Source organism: Equus przewalskii, unplaced genomic scaffold (genome assembly GCF_037783145.1).
Source record: "Equus przewalskii isolate Varuska unplaced genomic scaffold, EquPr2 ChrUn-10, whole genome shotgun sequence".
NCBI classification, from domain to species: domain Eukaryota; kingdom Metazoa; phylum Chordata; class Mammalia; order Perissodactyla; family Equidae; genus Equus; species Equus przewalskii.
In genome coordinates, this window is record NW_027228747.1 from 3,036,900 (window position 1) to 3,061,288 (window position 24,389).

The 24,389-nt window shown below is 54.3% G+C and overlaps 1 protein-coding gene across 5 annotated transcripts; it reads left to right on the plus strand.

Moving 5' to 3' along the window:
- The first annotated feature begins 92 nt into the window (after window positions 1–92).
- On the plus strand, window positions 93–24,203 carry RORC (RAR related orphan receptor C). Of its 5 annotated transcripts, none has more exons than XM_008515422.2 (11): window positions 93–205; window positions 2,509–2,538; window positions 14,004–14,089; window positions 14,381–14,522; window positions 15,773–16,285; window positions 16,480–16,601; window positions 17,542–17,674; window positions 17,842–17,949; window positions 18,127–18,237; window positions 19,648–19,757; window positions 22,641–24,203. In XM_008515422.2, exons 1-11 carry the CDS (start codon window positions 166–168, stop codon window positions 22,800–22,802), a joined length of 1,557 nt encoding a protein of 518 aa, XP_008513644.1. In that variant the 5' UTR covers window positions 93–165; the 3' UTR covers window positions 22,803–24,203. The 5 variants fall into 5 exon arrangements, with proteins under 5 accessions (XP_008513644.1, XP_008513645.1, XP_070463096.1 ...); XM_008515423.2 differs by having other exon boundaries at window positions 104–205; window positions 17,842–17,913; XM_070606995.1 differs by having other exon boundaries at window positions 132–205; window positions 2,509–5,427.
- The last annotated feature ends 186 nt before the right edge of the window (window positions 24,204–24,389 follow it).

Here is a 24,389-nt window from a genome sequence, read left to right on the forward strand (position 1 = left end):
CCCCTTGTCCCCTCCTGGTGCCAGGACACTCTGCCAGCCACTCCTTTCCCCTGCCTGCTGATGGGCCAGGTGCTCCCTCCCTCCTTCCCCCTCCCTCCCCTGGGCCCTGCTCCCTGCCCTCCTGGGCAGCCAGGGCAGCAAGGACGGCACCAAGGGAGCTGCCCCATGGACAGGGCCCCACAGAGACACCGCCGAGCCTCACAGGGTAAGAGGCCCCACAGCCCTGCGGGCAAGTGGCAGGGACTGCCAGGTGCTTCAGAGGAGAGAGAGAGAGATGGGAAGAGACTGGTCAAGAAGTGAGGAGGGGAGGAGCGACAAGAGAAGAGAGAGAGAGATGGACTGGCAGGGGAATGCAGGCCAGTGAGACAGGAGGAGTCCCCAAGCAACTGAAGGAGACATGGGGGGAGGGGCCCGGAACCTGACACGGAGGAGAATTAGGAAAAGGGGAGGAACAGGAAACACACGGAGGGGAAAGAAAGGGAGAAGTGAAGAAGAAAAGACAGGTGGGGTGGGGGAAAGAGAACAGAGCAAAGTCAGGGAAGTGAGATCAGTGAAGAGTCGAATGTGGGCAGACCTCCCAGGTATGAGCGCCCCTGGAAGGAGGTGAGGACACTGCTTTACTGACGTCTCCTGAGATGGCTCAGCAGGTTGGGCTCCTGAGCAGCAGTGGCTGGAAAGCTGGCCATTCCACCTTCTGTTCATTCATCAGTGGAGGCACCTGTCCTGCCTTTGAGGATGACAGACAAAGGGTAGGGGGAGGAAGCAACCACACCCTGTCAGCTGCTCATGCCCGCTAGCCTGGCACCTTCCTCCCCACTGGCCCAGGGGTATGGGGCTTCATTTCCGCAGAGAATGTGGGGCACTGGGCCAGGGCCAGGGGGGGACAGAGGGTCAGGCAGTGCTTGGCCCCTCTGATGGTCTAACTCAGAGACCCTCTGAGTAGGATCCCATGGCCACATGCTTGGTCAGCTGTGAGCACTGAGGGGAAAGCTGTGAGTTCCAGAGCTGTCAAGCTCCAGGGCCACCTGGTGGAGGAAGAGCTCCACTGCCCAGGCAAGGAAGGAGAGCAACCTCACCCCAGGACTGCTCTGAGGTACAAGGCTCGAGGCCAAAGAGATGGTGCCACGTCAGGGAGGAAGCTGGGTGGGGCCAGGCAGGATCAGCAGGAGGCGGGAGGGGCCGGATGGAGCCACTCCCTCTCTGGGCATTCCACCCCCCACCCCATCCCAGCAGAGCCCAAGCCTTCACATCCACTCACCCCCCCACTCAGTCCAGTGGAGGAAGCCTGCCAGTGGAGAGCATCTCCTAGGGAGAGGCACAGTGTGTGTGTGGGAGGGAGGGTGTCCAGCATTGGACAGCAGAAGGAAAAAAATAACAAGAGAGAAGATTCAGAGGTTATGGAAAGGATAGCGGGCATAAGGCAGGGCTGCAGGGTTTTCTGGAACAGAAGACTGGCCCTGTGCTCTATGAGGAGCTGCTGTGTGGATATAGGAAATGGACTAAGGTCTGGCAGGGGAAGCCTTTTCCCAAGGGCTCCCTTGGCAGGAGTTTAATAAATGCTAACTGCATGAATGAACAACATTCTTGCTAAGGCCTTCCCCTCAGCAGCTGTCCTTCTGGAGGTCTGAGCATTCATGTTCACCCCATGTCAACCCACCTGTGTTCCCTACCGCCTGCTCTCCACCCGGACCAGCCACACAGCAGCGGCAGGAAGGGTCTCCTTCTCTGCAGGCTGGGGGGCCGGTGGAGCCAGGGCCCCGCAGAAGGCAGAGAGGAGTGTGTGCTTCAGCTCATCCCTCCTCTTTCTCCAAACATCCTCACCACCCTCCTCTCAACCCCCACACCTCTGGGATTCCCAGGTGCTTTCAGGCACAGATAAGCAACCAAGAGATTTAACTCCCACAGAGGTTTCTCTCTGGCTGCAGAATATTTACTGTGCCCCTCTAATAGGCCGGGCACTATGGAAGGTTCTGGGAATAACAAGGTGAACAAGACCAAACAGGCCCCGCCTCCAGAGGGCTTACCATGGAGCAGGAAAGTCCCCTTCATGGATAACGACATGGTCATAGCAGTTGGGTGGGGCGGTGGTGAGTGCCAGGACACCAAACACACCGTGTTGAGTTTGTGAGCATGAGGGCAGGGGAGAGGGGCATGCACTGCTTCTCCAAGGAAGAGACATAACTGGAAACTTGAAGGATGAGGAGAAGCTTCCTAGACTGAGAGGGGTGCGAGGGAAGGGCATTCCAGACGGAAGGGATGGTTTGGGGAAGTCCCAGAGGTACTGAGGAGCCTGGCACTTTTGAGGACCTGGAAGAGGGCCAATGTGACAGAAGGCAGAGAATGAAGAAGAGAGGGGTACTGTGAAGGGTGGTCCCGCCTTCTCCTCAGATGCCTGGTTCTGCTGGGAAGGAGTGGGGTGGGAATGGGGGCCTGCAAGTTGGGGGGAGTATCTTTCGGTGCCCTGTGGTCTTCAACTTTTGACCCTGACTCCCTCTCTTCTCTTTACAGAGCTGCTGGCTGCAAAGAAGACCCACACCTGTGAGTAGAAGATTGTGGCAAGAACTGGTGCTGGGGTGTGGGGAGATGGGGAGGAATTCAGCCAGGGCTCTGGGAGGTTCGCTTAAAAGAAAGGCACAGGTTGCCCAGAGATGGAGGAGCCAGGCAGAGAAGGCTGGGCCTGGAGAGGGGTGGAGCCTAGAAAAACAGGGGACATGGGGAGATGCAGAAAGGAGGGGGAAGGGTGAAAAACCCTCAAGATCAGGGCAATGGGGGAGATAAGGAAGAAGCCTGAAGAGTGAGTGGGAACATCACAAAGAAACAAGGAGAGAACAACGAAAAGGGAGATGTGGGAAAAGGAGAGGAGGGATGCTGGACAGAGAGGCACAGGAACTGAAAAGGGGTGGGGCAGAGTGTTGGGCCAGGGAGGAAGGGAGATGGAGAGCACGGGGTGGCAAGGGTGGCCTCAGGAACTCAGGAAGCCTGCGCCAGGCTTTGTGGCCGCAGAGCCAGGTTCAGTGTTCATCTCTGTGGTTAACACATCCTGAGGTGTGAACAAGCCTGAGGCCAGAATGTGCAGGGCTGGAGAGCAGGAAAGCTTTCATCTCTGCAGGAAAGGCAAGGACCGGGATACTCTGGGTCCTGGGGCCCTGAAAGACTGAGGCAGCAGCATGTGAGAAGGGGCTAGAGCTCAGGAAGGACTTCCCAATGGATACTAGCAAGAAAGCATCTTCTCTAGGGACCTCTCAGAACATCAGATCTACCCTCCTAGTTTGTGGGAGAGGCTACTCCCCCAGAAAATGCACCCACTCCACCTCAGTCCCAAAGGTTATATCCCATGAGGGCCATGCATGCCCTTAACAGCCTGAGGGTACTCTGGGGAAAGCCTGCGTCAGCATTGGTTCCTGAACTGATGAGGATCACTCTGGGGCAGGAGAGGCCACTTGCATATCTCCATGGCCCTCCCTTGGATTGCCTACCAGGTCCTCCTGAGAGCTCGCTGCTCTCCCTTCCACTGCCAGAATTGCTTAGAGCAGAGAAATCTCAGAGGGCAACAGCATCACCCTCCTCCCTGAACTCGGCAGACAGGGTCTGGGGGGCCATCCAGGACGCTACATCCCCCTGGGTGGGGGGTTGCTTTGCTCAGCACAATCCTGATGGGTGCCTCGCCTGCCCCTAGCCACAGGGCCCCACGGAAATGCTGAGCAGGGCCCTGGGAGGAAAGCGGGTCAAGGAGTGACGCGCGTGAGCTGGGGGAGGGGGAGCCAGGGACCATATGTGGGTGGGGGGAGAAGGGGGACTTTTGGAGCAGCTGGAACTGGAAGAGACTAAACTCCAATCCTGCCCTTGACCCCTTACCACAGAAACCTCGGCCAGGACCACAGCCCTTATCACCTTCCCAACCCACTGGCCCTGTGCAACCGTACCCCCACCCCATGAGTGTCCTCATGAGAACCCAGACTGACAGCCCTGCCCCAACCCACTGCTCAGCTCCTGCAAGCCCCAGAAGGCCAGCAGGGAAAGGCCTGTTCCAGGCTGAGGAGCTGCCAGCATCTCAGCAAGATCAGAGACCAGTCAGGAGGATTGGCCCAGAGACTCCAGGAGAGATTAAGGCCTCACCCAGGCCAAGAGGCTCTGAAAAAGGGGTTCTAATAGAGACGACCCCATGCAGGGAGGTACCCCCAGACCAAGAAAGGGCTTGATGAGTCAGGGGCCCTGAAAAGGAACCCCCCAAGCTGAGGTACCCCACAGAGCAGATATGAGGCTGAGAGGGCCTCTGAAATTGGTTGACCCCTCAGAAGGACCCCCAGGCCAAGAAACGCTGTAGAGAGACTCATGCCAGGAGAACTCCCAGGCTGAGACACCCTCAAGAGCAGACCTGAACCAGAGAAACTCTCCCATCCCTCAAATGGGATCTGGGGCCAAATAGCCTAGGTTTGAATCCTAACTCCACCACTTACTAGCTGTGTGACCTTGGGCAAGCTGCTTAACCTCTCTGTGTCTCAATTTCTTCAACTTTGAAATGGGGATAATGGTACCTACCTCATAAAGTATTTTTTGAGGATTAGATAATCCACAGAAAACATTGAGGACCATTTCTGGCTCATAGTAAGCATCATCATCATCATCACCTGCATTCCAAATACAGCAGTTTTGCTCCTGAGGAAATTTCTGATGGAGACGGACTAACCCCTCCTGCAAATAGTGGGCAGTTGTCTGATGATTATTACTGCTACTATTATCATTTATTCCCCAGCCCAGGGCACATACTGTGTCTCCAGGGAGAGCATGAGCATGGTGCGTCATGGGGCAGCCTCCCAGACTGCACCTCACTGGGCACGGCTGTTGGCAGTCCACGGGGTCTCAAGTGGCACAAGCCACCAGCCCAGGCAGACATCCTGTGACTTACCTCTAGAAACATCCCTGTCCTGGGAGTCCCCTGGCAAAGAGGGTCAGGCTCGGGGGGTCCTCAGGGGGAGGGGGAGTAGGAAACTGGCCCCAGGCTCGTGTGAGCTCCATTCTGGCTCCCCAGCCAGAACTACCCTGTCGGTGGAAACAGCTTTTACCGCGTGTGGCTGTCGCATGTGGTTTTGGAATTTTCCAACGCCCCCTGTGATTGGCTGCCCCGCCCCTCACACCCTGCCCCAGGCCCAGATTGGCCACATGGGGCGCCTGTCATCTTACCCGCTGCACCCCAGGGGGGGTGAGGGGGGTGGAGTGGGGGGGTTGTGACTCGGCCACCTGTGTGGTGCAGAGCTTAAACCCCCCTGCCCAGAAGCGTTGGGGGAGAGCTAGGTGCCGAGCTGCAGGCTGAGACTCTGCTGAGAGGATCTGGCCCCGACCCCACTGCCAGCCGCGCCCCATCCCTGGACCACCCCCGGCTGAGGACAGGGAGCCAAGGCAGCAAAGCCGAAGGCTCAGCCATGAGAAGTAAGTGAATGGGGCCACCTGGGAGCGGGAGAAGCCTGGGTCTTGCCATCATCCCGGGCCCTCTGGAAAGGAAGGGTGACTTGGGAACAGTGTGAACAAAGCTGAGTGCTCTTTCCTCACGGGGTGGTCCCAGTCAAGGTCAAGTTCTGTTGGGAGATGGCTGGAGTAGTTGGACAGTCTCACTCCCCAGGCTGTTCTCCTAGAGCAGTGATAGTAAAGGGATTGTTGAGGAATCCTCTATCATGAGCTTCAGACAGGGTCTGAGGTACCCAGTCCCCTCATTTTACAAAAAGAGACTGAGACCCAGAGAGGCAGAGTGCTTCACCTCAGATCACACAGCTGTAGTAGATGGAGGTTGGGGATTAACAGGTGGCCTGAACTCACTCTCCCAGCTCTCACACAGTGTTCCCCTCCATGCTCCAACCTGCCTGAGAGTGGGGTGTAAAAGGAGGCCAGAGGGGTTGCTGTGCCCTGAAGCAGCAGGACAGTGAGAGCAAAGCGAGGTCAGCAGGCAGAGGGGGTCAGAACCTCAGCATCCAGCCTCAGAGCTGCCAGGCTTTCTGCCAATCTAGGGACGTGGGAACCAAGTGGAATCCAGCCAGGGTGTCGTGTGTGTGGGTATGTGTGTGTGTGTGATCCCCCAGGTTCAGTCAACCCATTTGATACGGGGGATCAAGGCAGTAGAGATGGGAGCACAAAGTCTTCAGCTTCACCCACTTCCTGGCTTGGAGTCATAGGCCAACAGCTGGTGGGCGGATGTCTGGGGTCCCTGTGCCTTGTAGCAGAGCAAGGGTGGGCAAATCAGACAGTCCCTATGTTCATGTAAGGGAAGCCAGAGAATGTCTCAGAGCACAGGGCTAAGGAGGAAAAGGGAAGCCCCATGCCCCTGAGGCCTGAGGCAGCCCCAGCCCCAACCTGGGGTCTTCCCACAAGCCATAAGAGGGAGGCCATATTGGGTCCTGGAAAGACCCATGGACTGAAAGTCTAAAGACCAAGTTCTGGTGCCACCTCAGTCTCTGACTAGCCATGTAGCCTCAGCAAGTCCTTGGCTCCTGGTCTCTTCATCTGCAAAAGGGAGCTGAATTTAAAAACAAAACAACAACAAAACCAGCTATGAAGAGGTTCCGAGTTCTGAGGGCCCAGAACCAAGGAGAGAGCCCTAGCCCCCAAGTTAGGCACCCCCAAGGGTAGCGAAGGAAGCTCAGCTTTCCCAAAGGGTAGACCAAGAGGAGGCCAAGGAAAGAGTTCCACTTCCATGGGTGGTACGGAGACTCCAGTGCAGATGTCTGAGCTGGGGTGGCTCTGGAGGGGCAAGGAGAAGGCCAAAACTTCCAAAGGAAGAAGGGCCCATTGGAGCTTCGGTTTCTGCTCTAGCTTCTTCCCATCAGCAGCAAAGGTTGGCAAATTGACCTTCCCAGAAAAGGTTGCAAATTAGCAAATCCACCCTGAGAAGCAATGATTGGGTGTTTCAGAGCCTGGCAGGTGGGTAGGAATCCCCAGGACTGGCCGAGGGAGACGCTTGGGCAGCTGTTCACGATATCCCCCAACAGCTCCACCCAGGCCAGTAGGTAGGAGGCGGGGGTCTCCTCCAATCTGGGGGTCAGTGCCACTGGCCCTTCTCACTTGAACATCTCTGGGTCTCTCATAGCCCCAGGTTATCCGACTTACCCTTCTGGTGAGTGCCAGCTACCACCACACCCTCTGACCACAGCTGGGGCAAGTCAGAGCACTGGGGGCTTGGGACTGTGACACACCAAAAGACCAAGGGCCAAGCACACAAGGAGCAGAAGCAGACCAAGAAATAAAGAGAGATGCAGAGGCAAAACTCAAAGGACAGAAGATTTATGAAACACGTGGGGAGATAGTGATGTCCAGATGGAGGTATAAGTGGAGAAATACCAGGAGGGCCAAAACATTGCGGTGGGAAGACTGAGACAGAACTAGAGTGCCGAAGCTGGAAAGAAAGGCACACCGACGCAGGGGAAAACAGAGAGGAAAGAAGACTGGCAGTGGAGGGGGGACACTGAGTACTGATTGGGTCTAGGAAGGCAGAAAGTGGGAGGCACGGGTTTCATGGAGGTTCTGAAAGGAGGCCCAGGTTCCCTGCCGTGGCGACCTGCTGCAGAGTAGATAGGAAATGCCTCCTAGCCAAAAAGACGCCCCAGCCAGCCAGAGGGAGGATGGCCCAGTCATCTCACCCTGAGGGCATGGCTGGTGTGGAGCCAATAGGCAGAAGGCCTAGACAGGGAGGTGGGAGCTCAAGGTTGCATGGCTGTCTTTGCTGTGCCCTGATCTTTCTCAAGTCTCCTCACGATAATGAGGAGCAGTGGTCCAGAAAGAAGCCCAAGTCCCCGGGTGTGACAGATCTCAAGGGCCATTTGAGAACTTTACAAAGGGCCCCCTCCTTCTTTGCATCACTCCTGCATCTTTCTTTGCCTTTTCCTCTCTTCCCATTCTTAACAGGAATCCCAAACACCCCCAGCGCAGGCACTGGCAGTTGGAGGTCCCAGCCCAGCGCATCACAGTGAAACATGGGTGTCGGTGTTGCTGCTCCTCCCAGGGGCTCCCTCCCCTTCCCCTGCCTCTGTGCCCCTGACTCAACCAGGGAACAGGGACTTTCCTATGCTAAGAGCTCTCCAAGGAAGGCAGCCCTGGGGTCTCCTCCTGTTCTCCATGGTAGTCCTTTCTGAGATCTAATCTCCATTCCTCCCGCTACTGCAACGCTGCCCCTCTCCTGGGCCTCTGGGCTCAGAAAGGACAGAGATGTCTATTTTCAGGGAGGGATGGTAATGAGGCAGGGCCTCAGGGCCAGACCCAGGGTCTTTCAGGGTCACTGGCCTCTTGGAGCAGCAGAGGCCTCTGGAAAGGAAATGCAGCTCTGGAGGCAGGGAAGGCCGCTTATTGTGACGTCAAGGCTCCCACTCCTCAGAGCTTCCTCCTGGTGATTCATCCCCTCCCCCCATTCACTGGTTGTTTTCACTCGATTCTTTTGTTTCCCCTCCTTTCTCCTGTCCCAGACTGCGGGGGTGGCGGGGGCACCAGGAGGGGGTTTCAGGTGGCTGGCTGTCTTTCGTGGCTTTTCAAAACCCCAGACTCTCCCTCGCCCACCTGAGTTTTAGCTTCACTACTTTCCCAGCCCTGGGATCTGGGTGTCTCAGCAGAAAATTCTCGCCATGGGCTGGGAGGACCGTTCCCCAGGTAGAATTGCTTCTCTCCCGACCCCCACCCTCCCCTCCCCCTCCTGCTCCCCTGTGGCGGCACCCACCACCGTGGTTTCCAGCTTTGCAGAAGCTGCGGGAACTGAGAGCTGAGAAAGGAGGGAGGCTGGTGACAGGCTGGGGTACACAGGGGACCCCTGGCTGGAGATGTGGTCTCTGTGGGGAGAGAGACTGAGAGTTTTGGCTGTGGGGAGAGAGGAGGCCTAAGCTAAGAAAAGAGATGCATTCCTCTTTCCCATTACTCATTCATTTCTGCAGAGAGGTCTGCCACGATGTGTGGAAACCAGTCCACACCCCAAAGGAGCTGTGGTCTCCAGAGGAGTCCCAAGCCAGGAGCTCCATTGGGATAGGCAGGCTGTTCCACCTTGGCCTTGGAAGCCTGGCCCCCAGAAGTGGGTAAAGGCAGCAGGAGGCTGGCGCCACAGAGGAAGAGTTGGGACAGAGGGAATAATGTCTCTGGATCTTTATATTAGACATGAGTCCTGGCTTTTTTTTCCATGGGTGTCCTTCCTGAATTCTGTTCTGAGCCCACCCGCCTCACTTCACACTTTTCCCTGCAACCAGGAACCTTATCCCCTATCCCATCCTCCTCAGTGCATTTGGGCATCTTATTCTTCTAGGGTATATGGCTTAATGGTCAAGGACATTGGCTCTCGAGTTACAGAGACCTGGGTTCAAATGCCAAATCTGCGACGTCTGGCTGTGTAATCTTAGTCAAGCCACTTACTCTCTCCTAGACTGTTTTCTCATCTGTAAAATGGGGACAACACAAGTAAGTACCTACTTCCCAGGGTTGTTGTGATCATTAAATGAAAAATGTATATAAAGCCTGGCTCAGAGTAAGAATTCAGCCAATGCCTACGTCTACCATTATTATTCCTCCTTAATCAATGTCCACTGGAGAAAAGGAGACAGAGAAGAGATGGAAGGCCCAGCTCTGACTGACCGAGCACCGGGAGGAACGAGGACCCCAGGGTTCCTGTCTGCATCCATTCTCCACCAGGGCAGGCCACGGTTCTGGGGTTTGAGGGGAGAGATCCCCCGGGTTGCAGGCCCCCTCCTTTGCTCCTACCACTTCCTCTCTGTGGTGTAGGTCACCTGGACAGGGCCCAGGGCTGGCTTCCTAGGGTGGCACAGGGCCAGGCTCTGGATGCATTCAAAGAGCGTTATCAATGAATCTCGCAGCTGTGAGAAGGGTGAGATTAGACGAGGTTTGAGGGAGGGGAGGACAGACTATCTTGCATCTACCATATTTCCCCACATAGGAAGTGCTCATAGGAAGCTCCCTGGGGATCCTTCTGAAGCAATCCAGAAGAGATTTGTTTTCTTTTCCTGGTACTGTATCAGATTGACATTTTAGAGGTCACATGGGATGGCGGGGAAGACACAAGAATGAGCTGCCACCCCACCCTCATCCCCGAGAGGAGCAGCCTGGCACAAAAGCAGGAAGAGGGACTGAGTTCTTGCTACTTGCTACTAGAAAGTGTAGCCTGAGGGCCAGCAAGTTTGACCCAACCAGGAGCTTGTTCAAACACAGAATCTGGGCCCCCCTCAGACCTCCCGAGTAGGGACCTGCATTTTAACACGATCCCTAAGTGATCCTGTTTGAGACCCAAAGGGCTAGAGTCATCCAGTCGCTGGATGGTTTCAGGAGATATCCTGTGCCTGTGAGCATTTCTCTCTCCCTGGAATTAGAGCGTTTCCTCTGATGGGCCCTGGGAGAGAGCTACAGGGAGAGAGCAGCAGGTGAGGGACAAAGATCTCCCAGAGGCAAGGCAGCGGGTGAGGGAGCGGGCAGAGTGTGGGAGCTGTGCTGCAGGGGCTGGCCTAGAGGTTCCTGACCTTTGCTTGGTTCTAGTTCCTGGCACCGGCAGGCCCTTAGATGGTAAGTTCCTGGCAGGCCAGGCTCCCAGGCAACAGTTTGAGTAATCCTGTGATTACTCAGCTCCCCCTCCCCAATCTGGGTTCCCACCACCTGCTGCTTCAGGGCGTGGCTCAGGGGGGAGGTTTTGAAGGTGAGGTATCCGAGGTGTTTTTCAGCTCCTGCTCACCCCACCGCCACCTCTGCCAGTCCCCTTCCCGTTCTCTCCCCTCCCTTCCTCCACAAGTCACACTCCTGCGCACCGGTGCTTTCTCTTTGAGGTTTTGAGTAGATGGCATTGACGGGGGTACAGGTGGCAGGGGAAGGAGGGAGGAGTAGGATAAGTGGGCCTGACAGTGCTGACGGGGTCAGCGGTTGGGCATGGGGCCAGGACACGAGTGTGGGGTTTTCTGTGTTTCTGCAGTTGTCTGTCCATCTCTGGATCTAAGTCTGTTGTCTCCTGGTCCTGAACCTCTTGGTGTCTCTAGCTCAAGGCTAGAGGGCCTGACCCTCCAGATGGGGACCTCTACCTCTACATGCCTGCTTCTGCGTACCTCTGTCTTGGACTATGTTTGGGGAGCGTGGGCGAATGGCTGGCCTTGTGGCTGGGGTCGAAACTCCCCCTAAACACGAGTATTTGTAAAGGGGGTCCCTGGCTGGCCACATGATCCTATGAGAAGGGCAAGGTCTTGGCGTCACTGTTGTGAAGTTCCTAGGGCCGGGACCAGCCGTGGGTCAGGCGTAGGGCAGGAGATGTGTATGGGTCACTCGTGTGGTCAGCGCACACACGCACACGGATGTGGTTCTTGGAGAAGGGAAGAGGCAGGGAGGCCTGTGGTTGACTGCTGGGCTGGAGCCTGAGTTCCCACTGTGGCTTGGCCTAATCTTCTTCCCGCTTACTTTTTTGGGTGACCCACGTTGGTTTCTCCCCTCTCTGGGCTTAGGGCCACTGAGGAGAGAGATACCACAGTGTTAGAGGGGAAGGTGTTGAGGCAAGAGCAGACTTCTATTGGGCCTCAAATGCCCGCTGGGTTTCTTTGCCCTCAGCTCTGCTCAGTAGTAACTAGCTTTACCCAGCTTTCTACATAGAGCTTTACCTCTTGCACAGTGCTTTCTACACGTGATATCATCTAACTACTGTGCTACCTACACTCACCCCATGGACAGGCAATAGTATTTTTACCTTGGTTTTACTGACAAGGGAACTGAGGCCTAGGGAGTCTAAGTGACTTGACGTGCAGGTGCCCCTACATTTAATTCTGTCCCTTTTCCACTGTTCCAGGTACCCAATCTCCTCTTGTTCTTTTTTCCCCTCCATGCATCCCAATCTGCTCTCTTTTTTCCTTTCTTTCTTTCTTTTCTTTTTTTTTTTTTTTGGTGAGGAAGATTTGTCCTGAGCTAACATCTGTTGCCAATCTTCCTCTTTTTACTTGAGGAAGATTGTCCCTGAGCTAACATCTGTGCCAATCTTCCTCTACTTTTTGTATGTGGGATGCCGCCACAGCATGACTTATGAGCAACGTGTAGGTCCGCACCAGGATCTGAATCTATGAACCCTGGGCTGCCAAAGTGGAGTGCACGAACTTAACCTCTACACCACCGGGCCGGCCCCCATTCCAATCTGCTCTTAATTTACTGGAAAGAATCTGAAAAGCTCACTTGCCCTCTGTCCTGGCTGATCACAGCTTACTGTGTGGGTGTTGGGCAGGCAAGTGGGGCTGGGGTGGGCAAGAGAATCGAGTTCTAATGGAGGAATTGCAGACACCCATGGGCCCTGTCCCCCATGAGGAGGCAACTGCTTACTCTGACTCAGCTCAAGGCTGGCCTGAGGGGGTGATGGTTTAAGGATGATGGAAAGAATATTTTGGGGAGTGGTGGGCAAGCCGTGGTCACCCTCCCCATCTCACATCAGCAGGCCTTACACATGACCAGTGTCCAGGCCTAGGCCAGAAGTGAGCTCACAGGAATCTGGATTCATCCTACGGGCAGGCTGACCCTGGGGACGGGAGATGGGTGGGAGACCTGTCAGAGATGAGAAGGGGCTGAGGTCTTAGACCACTTTTACTGCCTGTTCCACCCCAGGCCTCCCCCCTCGGAAGGGAGGCAGAAGGTCAGTGATGGCAGAGAAGAAACCCATATGCCCTGGGGGGTGACAAAAACCCCCGAAGTAGCAGGGACCCCAGCTCTGCCCAACTCCCCTTCAAAGATGGGCTGGGGCAAGGGCAACTGCTGCTCCCTGAACCTCAGTAGAGAGCTGTGGGCCTTGACAGGCACAGAGCAAAGGGGGGAGATGAACCTGAGGCCAGCAGCCAACCTCTGTGAAGGGAGTGGGGCAGGCAGAGGGGCCAATGAGCTCAATGGGAGGGGGGCTTCCTAGTGCCCAGTGAACAAACACTAACATACAAAGACGCTTCTGTGCACGCTGGCTGCACATGCCCCTTGGCTCACAGATCACATGTGCCTTGCATATGTACACACACAAACATACCTTCACACAGGCCCACTGATGTGTATACACCAAAAGTCATGTACATGGAACAGCATAATGGAAAGCTCAGAGGCAATGGGATATAGACCCAGCTCTGGAGTAAACTAGCTGTGTGAACCTAGGCCAACCACCTTTCCTCATCTGGCCTATTCCTTCATCTATAAAGGATGGGAAAGAGGTTGAACAGGACCGTCTCTAGTCCCAGCCAGCACTAACATTCACAACTGGTGCACCTAGAGTTGGATGCAGTGGCCCTCCCACCCACATAAGCATACATGCTCTTACGTGCTGACACACACACAGCCAAGCTCTCTCTGCTCTGGGGCCAAGGGCCCAGGAGCCCTGTTTGACCTTCTCTCTGGCTCTCAGGCATCCAGCAGAGCTGGCTTGTTGAGCCCCACTCTCCTGGGCTCCATCTCTGGCTTGTCCCTACCCTCTCTGGCTCTGTTCTGAGGACCCTGACCCCTTGGCCTCTGGTCTCTGTTGCAGCCCCTGCTTCACAGAGCCTTCACTGCCTGGCTGAGGATGGCTGTCCTCTCTACCTGGCCCCCAGGTGCCTCTTGCCTGGTGCACATCTTCCCGCCATGCCCAACACTCTGCCCATGAAAGCCAAGCCCCGGGGTCGGGGGTGGGAAAGCCCAGAGGAAGCCCCCTTGGCGGGAAGCAGGTGTTCTGAAGCAGTGAGGACTCCTAGGTCCCCAGGCGGGAGGGAGGCAACTGGAGCTTTTCAACTTGAAGGGCTGAGCAGGTGGCCTCTGCAGCTGCTTTTCTGCCCCCATAGAGCTGATACAACTCCTAGCCACTCCGCAAAACAAAAAAACGGCCTCCACAGATCCTTTGCTGAGCAGCATTTGGCACATCACTTCTTTCATTTTGCAAGAGGGAAACAGCAAGCTGGAGCGGGGTAGGGAAGCAGGGGAAGCGCCATGTCTCTGTATCTGCTGCCCAGGTACACCGGGTTGGGTGCAGAAACGGTTCCGGCTGACCTCCTGCTATTTCTCTCTTCCAGCACAAATCGAAGTGATCCCTTGCAAAATCTGTGGGGACAAGTCGTCTGGTATCCACTACGGGGTTATCACCTGTGAGGGGTGCAAGGTGAGTGCACGCACATACACAGTCCCTTCAGAGATGAGGAGAAGGGCCCAGTGGCCTTGGTTCTGACCCCAGGGATGGTCTCCTGAGGCAGCTAGGGAGCTGCCAGGGCGGTACCTTACCTGGAGGGCCCTGCACACAGGAGGACCTTGTCTTAAGCTGGGAAAGTGATTGCTGGACACATTGCAACCATGCTAAGGAATGGAGGAGAGAAAACTGACAGGTGGTAGGATCTGAAAAAGCTGGGACCAGAGCTTGTGATCAGCAGCCTTGGTCTCCACCTGCCTTCCCCAGGGCTTCTTCCGCCGGAGCCAGCAGTGTAACGTGGCCTACTCTTGCACCCGTCAGCAGAACTGCCCCATCGACCGCACCAGCCGGAACCGATGCCAGCACTGCCGCCTGCAGAAGTGCCTGGCCCTGGGCATGTCCCGAGATGGTGAGGCCAAGTGGGCAGCCCCCTGGGGTTTCCCTGGAGTCTCCAGAGGAGCAAGCTGCCCAGCTGTGCTAGACAGGGGTTAACCTGTAAAAAGGCCCTTCCAGCAGTCTGCTCTCCAGCCCTCGCTCTAATGGGCCCTTGTCTCTTCCACTGTCCACTGTGCGCGCAGGCAGGCTGATTTCATCAGAGATCTTCAGTTCCCAACTCTAGGCTCTACTAAAACAACCCTCCTTTTCCCGATGTCCCAGATTCTTCATTTTCTTCTTCCTCAGAATGGATTCTCCTCACTCCACTCCCCTCCGGCCCAGGCTCCACATCTTCCCGCCTGTCTCATTGCCCTAGTTCTAGCTCCATCTCCCTTCTTGCTCTCCATTCCCATCTTCAGACACAGGACTGTGGTGGGAATGGAACCAGGATTGGCCTGAGAACAACCCAGAAGGCATGAGGTGGGGAGGGCTGCTGTGCCTGGTGCCTTTCTCCACCTTCCTCACCCACCACCTCCTTGCAGCCCCCCATCCTACACTACCCCCCACCACAGAAGGAGCCCAGGGTGGGGCTGGGGGAGGCACGAGGTGATGAGGAGCCAGAAGGTGCCTGTCAGCACTTTTCAGTGCCCAAAATAACAGAGTGAAAGGAAACACGCCGGGGTGCAAAGGGGCAGGCGGAGCGAGGGGCTGTGCCCCCACACCTGGGAGGGGTGGTGGGGGGAGTGAAAAGGCAGGAAAGAGAGAGCAGAAGAGGATGTTAGAAACAAGCCGCGGAGCCTGGGTTGGGCTGTGGTGAGTATCTAGGTCACCAGGGAGCCTGCAGGCCTGACCACAGGGAGACCTGTGTTCTCGGCTCTCCTCTTCCTCCGACCCTCCTAGACAGGCGAGGTGACCCCAATACAGCTTGAGGCCCCCTACTCGACCGCCCCCACCCCCAATATCAGGAGGCCAGAATCCTCAGTCCAGACTCATTACTGGAATTCTGCCACTCTTAGATGCTGGTTTGGAGCTGGGAGAGGTTTGCTCAGGAGACTGAAACAGCTGGGCTGGATAGAGCCCAGAGCCAACAAGAGCGAGAGGTGGGAGGGGTCTGAACAAAAGTCCCCTGAAGGGAGGTTCTCAGGCAAGAGTGGAGAAGCTCTGCTTGGAGCCAGCTATGCGGGCAGCAGCAAGTTAATCCTGTAACAACCGAAATGCCTTTTGACCCTGCCCGGTCCTTTGTCCTCCTGCCACAAAAACTCCTGATTCCCCGACCACGTTCAGCTGTCAAGTTCGGCCGCATGTCCAAGAAGCAAAGGGACAGCCTGCATGCCGAAGTGCAGAAGCAACTGCAGCAGCAGCAGCAGCAGCAACGGGAACAAGCAGCCAAGACCCCTCCTGAAGGAGGCCAAGGAGCAGACCCCCTCCCCTGCACCTTGGGGCTCCCGGATGGGCAGCTGCCCTTGGGCTCCTCGCCTGACCTGCCTGAGGCCTCTGCCTGTCCCCCTGGCCTCCTGAGAGCCCCAGGCTCTGGGCCTTCCTACTCCAATAGCTTGGCCAAGGCCGGTCTCAATGGGGCCTCATACCACCTCGAGTACAGCCCTGAGCGGGGCAAGGCTGAGGGCAGAGAGAGCTTCTATAGCACGGGCAGCCAGCTGACCCCCAATAGATGTGGACTTCATTTTGAGGAACCCAGGCATCCTGGGCTTGGGGAACCCAGACAGGGCCCGGACAGCTACTGCAGCCCCGGTTTCCGCAGCACCACAGAGGCACCTTATGCTTCCCTGACGGAGACTGGTAAGCCGCTGGGGAGGTGGACAGGGTGGGGAAGATAAGGGAGGGGCTTCCAAGAGAGGGGCCCTAGTCAGCACCCGCTGTAAACCAAACATGAACCCAAGGGAGTTGAGGGGTCCAGGCAGAGGAGTGCCCTCTGTACGGGTAGGGTAGGAGCTGGCTAAGATCGAGCCAGTGCCTTCCTCCTCTGGCCCCAGAGCACTTGGTACAGAACGTGTGTAAGTCCTACCGAGAGACGTGTCAGCTGCGGCTGGAGGACCTGCTACGGCAGCGCTCCAACATCTTCTCCCGGGAGGAGGTGGCCAGCTACCAGAGGAAGGTGAGGCCAGGAGACCATGCCGGGAAGGGAGGACATCCCGCCACCACTGGCAGAGTCCAGAGATGGCCACCTACGCACACAGGTGGGCTGGGGTGAGGCAGGGTATCACAGATAGACACAACAAGTGTGTGTACCCACTTTCAAGCATGGGGGGTTTTGTATCCACACCCTAGCAGATGGATGAGAGCTTTCCCTTAGCCCCTATTAGCATTTTACCCAGCCTTCATCCTGCCTCCTCCACCACCCAGGCCTTGGTGTACTCTACTTTCTCCTCCTCTGTTGATGATAACAATAGTCAGAATCCTCATCACCGTTTGTTAAACACCCCTTCTTTGTGCCAGGCACTGTGCTAAATGCTTTACATAAGTTTTCCTCAACCTTACAACAACGAACCCATGAGGTTGGCATTTTTTTTCTATTTTTAACAGACCAGGAAACCGAACTCAGAGGGTGAATAGACTTACCCAGTCACAGAGTAGTGGAGCCAAAGGCAAATGCAGATCCTTCAAGCTTCTCTCTCTTCTATCACTCCGACAACACCACCTGCTCTAAAAACACTCATTTGGTGCTGAACTTTTGCTTCTCTAGGTTATTAAGAACTTTGGATATGTCCTTTGGCGGGTCGGGGGGGTCAGTATGTCCTTTTCAACCTCAATAAGATGCAAACTCTTTGAGGGAAAAGCTGTATCTCAAACGTTTTTCTTCCCCCATGACCCCTAATTCAGTGCCAGTGGCTAGTCGGTGCTCAGTAAGTGTGACCAAATGGAGGGAATTGACCCCGAGTTTGCACTTGTGCTACGAATAGGCTAAAAACACCAGTGTTGAGAATGTAGGAGTTCAGAACCTACCCACTGCAGTTTATCAGTCTGGGCTTCCAGGGGCTTGGGAGGGTCAGAGGTCATGAAGAGGGCTACAGTGGGACCCTCTTTCTTCCCTGCAGTCAATGTGGGAGATGTGGGAACGCTGTGCCCACCGCCTCACCGAGGCCATTCAGTATGTGGTGGAGTTTGCTAAGAGGCTCTCAGGCTTTATGGAGCTCTGTCAGAATGACCAGATCGTGCTACTCAAAGCAGGTGCCCAGGGACTGTGGGCAGGCCTAAGGGGAGGGGGGACAGAGCATGGAATGGGGCAGGGCTGAGTGAAGGGAGGTGGCGTAAGGAAACCAGGACCATGAGGGGACAGAGACGGATTCCTGGCTTTGCTTGACACCATGCCTGCACCTTTTTTCCCCACTCCCCAGGAGCAATGGAAGTGGTGCTTGTCAGGATGTGCCGGGCCTACAACGCCGACAACCACACAGTCTTTTTTGAAGGCAAATACGGTGGCATGGAGCTGTTCCGAGCCTTGGGTGAGGGGCAGGGGGAAATGAAAGAGTCAGATGCCAACCCCATCTAAAGCTTCAAGACCCAGGGCACCCTCTTTTCAAGGCAGATTGCCCCCTCAGCTCCAAACACCAAGAGGGCAGCTGTCCTTGGGCACCATGGCCTCACCCACCTTGCTCATTCTTTAATTTCCACTCCATCAGGCTGCAGTGAGCTCATCAGCTCCATCTTCGACTTCTCCCGCTCCCTGAGTGCCTTACGCTTTTCCGAGGATGAGATTGCCCTCTACACAGCCCTTGTCCTCATCAACGCCAGTGAGTGCCGCTGGGCTTGGGTAGAGGACATTCAGGTGGTGGGGGTGCAACTGATACTGAAGAGTCTGGACGTTCAGATGTGGTTAAATCTGGGAAATTGCTTTAAAGAGAAGAATGAGCCCCACCCAATGTTGCTGTAAAATAAAATGAGTGAAAATGAAGATTCAGAGGAGCCTGAGAGAGGGAAAAGAGCAGCACAGATGGGGCTGAAGGAGAGGGGAGACGTGAGGAGGAGAGGAAGTGAGCCATCTCCTGGAGAGAAATTAGTCTGCCGTGAGTCCAGGTCAGTGATTCCCTTGAGGCCGCACATCAGGATCACCTGGGGAGCTTTAGAAAAGATTGCTGTCTGGGTCCCACACCCAGAGTCTCCGAGGTCATTGAGCAGCCAGAGCACCAGAATTTTTATCTGCCTCCTGCAGGTGATTGTAATGTGCCACCAAGCTTGAGAATCGCTGCTGTGTGTGCACTAATTTTAAGACTGTATGCCATTATGGCAGGACTCTGGACATCCACTCCATGAGAATGGAGTAGGCTGGGCTGAGCCAGCTGAATGCTAAAGTATTCAGAGAACCCTGGGAAATGGGTCCAGCTGCTAACCTGAGTTTGCAAGTCCAGGTTATCAGTCTTGTGGGGCAGGCCCTGTGGCTGAATGGTTAAGTTCACACGCTCTGCTTCAGTGGCCAAGGGTTCCGCCAGTTAGGATCCTGGGCGCGGACATGGCACCACTCATCAAGCCATGCTGAGGTGGCATCCCACATGCCACAACTAGAAGGACCTACAACTAGAATATACAACTATGGACTGGGGGGCTTTGGGGAGAAGAAGGAGAAAAAAGATTGGCAACAGATGTCAGCTCAGGCACCATCTTAAAAAAAAAAAACGATTATCAATCTTCTGGCTCTGCCAATGAATACAGAACTAAACACGACTTCTGGCTATTTTATGGAGCCAAAGCAAAAGGTGGTTTGTATGTTGAAGTTAACTACAGACTACTGCAGAGGCCTTGATGCTGGCCTAGGTGGCTTCAAGAAGGCCGTCTCCCGTCTGGGGCCATTTTTGGCCAGGGGGTGGGGGGCTCTTTTCCAACCTTTTTTTTTTTTGCAACAGTAGAATCCTAATTCCTAGCACTGAACGGGCTATGTGAAATGTCAGGGTACAAGGGAGAAGGAAGCTTGGAAGTTCTCACCCCTTTCATCTCTCCCCGGTTTTCCTTGTTAACAGCTAGCCAAGACCATAGCCTCAGAGCTTACCATTATCAAACCAAGACACACACACCCACACATACACACACACGTGCTCAGCTGAGAAGGCCTCTATCAAGCACAGATGTCCAAAATGATACACCCTTTAGGTGGAAGTTAATGTCCATGTTCTTTCTTGTTCTCACTATGGTCCCATCCCCTCCTTCAGACCGGCCAGGACTCCAAGAGAAAAGGAAGGTAGAACAGCTGCAGTACAATCTGGAAATGGCCTTTCATCACCATCTCTGCAAGACTCATCGCCAAGGCATCCTGGCAAAGGTAGGAGCAGTCCCTGGGGTACAAGAGGTCAGGCCCAGTCGCAGATCTGTGACGTCAGGGCTTGTGAGGGCCAGGGTTTGAGGGTCCAGAGGAGGAAGAGCTTGAGGGCCCTATTGTGTTAGAGAGCTTGCAACAGCAGTGGGAACTAGGGCAACGAGCAGTCACTTCTATGTGCGTGACGATGGAAAGTTAGAGAGCCTGGAATTGGGAGGGACCTCCAGGGAACAATTCAGTTTAATACAGCCAGCACTTACCCAGCACCTGCTTGTACCAGGCACTGTGGAATGGAAAGATACAAGATGCATTCTTGTCCCCACCAAGAGTTTGTAACCTGGTTTGAAGAAGAGACTTGTGTACCAACAACTCTCATGTAGAGGAGAAGGTGATCCGTGATATAATAATAACGCAATTAACAATGTGCTGTCACAGATAGGCTGTCTCTTCCAGGGGCAACTCAGTCAATAGGACAGGTATTAAAGTCCCCATGTAGCAATAAGGAGACTTAAGTGACTTGTCCAAGTTTACACAATTGGTAAGTGATAAAAGCAAGATTTAATCCCAGTGCTCTTTCCACTGTATCCCTGTGGCCCTTATATATTACTTTAATAAGAGAGACTGGGGAAGGGTGATGAGAGCATCAAAAAGGGATTAAAAATAATTTGGGAGTAAAAGGAGTGGATCATAAATGCTTTCTAGAGAAGGTGGCATTTAGACTAGGCCATGAAATACGTAAGATTTTAACAGATATTCATGGCTATGGGGCAGGCATTCTGGGCTTAGGGGACAATATGAGCAGAAATAAGGACACAAAATAGTGCATCTATGGAGAATAGCTCAGGTGACATTTTGACTGAAGTATAAGATCAGAAGCTGGGATAGACTGATGAAGCAGGGGAGTAGCAGAAGATAAGCTCAAAAATTAGGTCAGGTAGCAAATCCCAGAGGACTTTCAATGCCATATTAAAGAGTTAAGGCTTTATTTCTGGGCAATGGGGAGCCCCAAAGGGTAGAAGAATTGTATCATCAGAGCTCTTATTTAGGCAATTTAATTTGGAACCAATGTAAAGGACCCATTTATGTAATCATTCAAGCAACAGGCCTTTGCTGTGTGCCAGGCACAGTACCAGGTGCTGAGGATACAGAAATGACTTAAACAAGAGTCTCTGCCCTAAAGAATTTCAAGTCTGGTAGGATAGACTAGAAGGAGGAGAGACTGGAACCTGGGAGAGCAGTTGGAAAGCAATCTGGTTGGATCCACCTTCAGAATGCATCACCTCCCACTGTCACGCCCTAGCTGTCAGTCCTCACTTGGACTATTAGAGCCCTGCTAATTGGACCTCTGCTCCACCCTTGTCTGTCTTACAGTAGCCACACAGCGCTGTTCTCAGTCCTCCTATAGCTGCCCATCATGCTGAGAATCAAATCTAGAGTCTGTGTCCTGCCCCACCGCCTTGTGATGTGACCCCTGACTTCTTTGCTCACCTCATCTCCTTCCACGACCCTTTCAATCACCTGTTCCAACAATGCTAGCCTCCTTTCTATTCCTTGAACACATCACACACAGTGGCATCTCAGGGCTTTTGTACCTGCTGTTCCAGCTGCCCGAAAGGTTATTCCCCTAGTTTTCCAAATGGCTTGCTTCATCCCTTCATTCTAGAGAGGTGTTCCCTGACACCCCCCCCCCCCCCCCGCCCCAACCACCAACAAAAGCCCTCTACTCCTCGCCCTGCTTTATTGTTCTTTAAAGAAATTTTCTGACATTTTGTAAATTTGTTTTCTGGCTCCCTCACTAGAATATACATTTAACAAAGGTAGGTGTTTTATTTTATTTAACTCACTGATGTATCACCACAACCCATCACAGTGCCTGGCTGAGTAGGTTCTCAGCAAATACTTCTTGAATGAATGAACGATTGAAGCTATTGCAACAGCCCAAAGTAAACCAATAAAAGTGAAGAGGGTGAATTCCTGAGATATCGAGGGACCCCGTGCTGCCTGTTTTTCCCTGACTGCCCCTTTCCTAGGACACTAAGCTGGGGAGATGTGGGGTGGTAGCTGGTGAGAGGTATTTCTAAGCCTCCCTTGGTTATAGAGGAAAGTGCAGAAGATAAATAGTTTTCTCAGCCTTTCTCCAGTGAGGCCTCCCTGCCTCTGTCTCCTCAGGGGTCTTGGCCTTTTTCATTTCCCCCCTGGCTGAGTGCTGGCAGTGTTGGGTACCTGCTTGGGAAATTGTTCAGTTCAAACAGAGAGTTACTGAGCATTTACCATGTGCCAAGCATCACTATAGTACAGAGGATACAGAGAGCGAGAGGGACCCTACCCAAGGAGTTTAAACCTAGGGTGGGAAGGCAGACAAGTTGGATCATTTTCCTAAAATGAAGTTTAACTGCTGCCCAGAGGGAAGCCCAAAAGAAGGGGCCTTAATCCAGGGGGTTAGTTAGGGAAATATTTCCGGAGGAGGTGATACTTGAAGGTGAGTAAGAATTAGCCAAGCGAAGAACTGGAAAGGCATTCCAGGTGAAGGAACAGCATCAACAAAGGCAAAGAGGCATGTGACAGCATATAACACAGAGAGTCACAGAATTTCACTATTATAAGAACATGAAGTGTGAATTAGAGAGTCTTTAACAGGGTTTGCTTTAGGAGTATCAGGAACATGGTTTGGGGGTTTCCCTCAGAAAACATGCACCTGTCATGCATGCATCAGCTCTCACTAGCCTCTAGTTTCCTAAACATGTACCCCCCTACCAATGGGATCTGGCTGTCCCACAAGTGCCCACAAAGCAAGGAGGGTTACCCCAGTCCAGAAAGGACTAGATGACCTCTTTGCTCTGGCGAGAGAACTGAAGCACTTACCCTCCTTTCCCGTTAATCCATCTCCAGCTACCACCCAAGGGGAAGCTTCGGAGCCTCTGCAGCCAGCATGTGGAAAAGCTGCAAACCTTCCAGCATCTCCACCCCATTGTGGTCCAAGCTGCTTTCCCCCCACTCTACAAGGAACTCTTCAGCACTGAAATGGAGTCACCTGAGGGGCTGTCTGAGTGACCTGGAGGAGGGACTCCTTTCCCTTCCCTGGAGCCTGCTGGCCTACCTCCCTGGACCCCTCCCACCCTCGGCCTTTTCCTTTCTTGTGCCCCCTGGAGGGTGGTCCCTGCCTGTTCTTTGGGGGTGAGCAAATACGGAGACTGGTTTTCTGCCCACAGGCCTACCTGGTAGTGAGCCAAGAGCCACGGGGCGGGGATGGAGGAGCACCAACTCCAGCCTCAGCTGTGTTCTGTCTCCTTTCCCATGCCGTGTCACCCCCAGCTTCTGGGAGGCCTGGGGTGGGATATAAGGACCTCTAGGAGGACAAAGGTGTCCACAGGACAACATGGAGATCCAGGACACCCTGGGTGAACAGAACTCAACTCTGGGCTCAGAAGCTAAGACTAGGCCTTTGAAATACCTCATTGCGTTCCCCTGTGGGCTTCAGCGGTGGGGGGAGATGCAGCAAGCTCAGAGACCAGTGCTGAAGCCCAGGAGGACCTGTATATAACATGAATCTGGATGTCTAGATTTTCTGCCTTCCCCCTTCCTCCCAGCTCAGCAAGCAAGTGTTTGGGCACCCTGCCCTTTCCCTGGGGTCTAAAAACTACTGGATATGTGGAGGGTAGGGATGGGACAGGGGTAAGGGACTGGGGATAATTTTTTTATGGGATTTGGGCATAGGGATAGGGTACAATGAAGGCCAAGAGCATCAAAGACAGAGAGAGAGAGTTAGAACTCAAACCTCTTATGTGCACTTTAAAAATAGACTTGAGGGGTTAGCACAAATCTGATCAGAGACACACGTCCATATACAGGTGAAACACAGACTCAACCTGCAATTACGCAGCTCTACGGTCACATTTAATCTGACGCGATCTCTGTCTTCCGTGAGGTCACATATCGGAAGAACTTAGTGGCCTCAGGGAAGAGTTCCAATCCTGAGGGGCCCCAGGACATTTCCACGGTGCCCCAGTCCACCAACCTCAGGCCGGGGGTGGGTGGGGCCAAACTCTATCCCAGCTCTAGCCGTCTTCTATCACAAGAAACCATGAGAGAAACAGGGGTGGCTGGACACTGGTCAGCCAGAAGGCCAAGGACAGACCCTCAGAGGATTGTCTTGACCCTGCCCTCCAGCCCTGCTGTCGTCATGGAGAAGGGAAGCAGCTGCAAAGCCACCACTCTGTGGCTGGGGACTCCCAACTCCAGTGGGGAGACAGAGACACAGGAACAGGGCAGAGACCTGTTCTTCAGCCGCAATCTTGCCCCAGAACTTCTCTTGGCTTTATAAATAGCTGTGAGCCCTCCTCTGAGGGATAAAGAGCAGGTGATGGGGGGGGGGGTCCTCTCAGGGGAGGGCTTTAGTTGGGTAAACATAAACCCCAAATTGTGCCATTCTTTATAAAATGATTTTAAAGGCAAGAGGTGTGTGTGTCGGGGGTGAGGGGGGCTTTGAATATGGTTACCTACCTGCTGCTGTCTGGTCTCATTCTTGTATGGGGACCCAGGTTTCCAGCCCAGCAATCCACGGGCATTGTAAGGATTCTAGCCCCCTGAGCAGTCCCCCAGGGAGGCTTGGGAGCTGTTGCTCAGGAACCCCCACCGAAA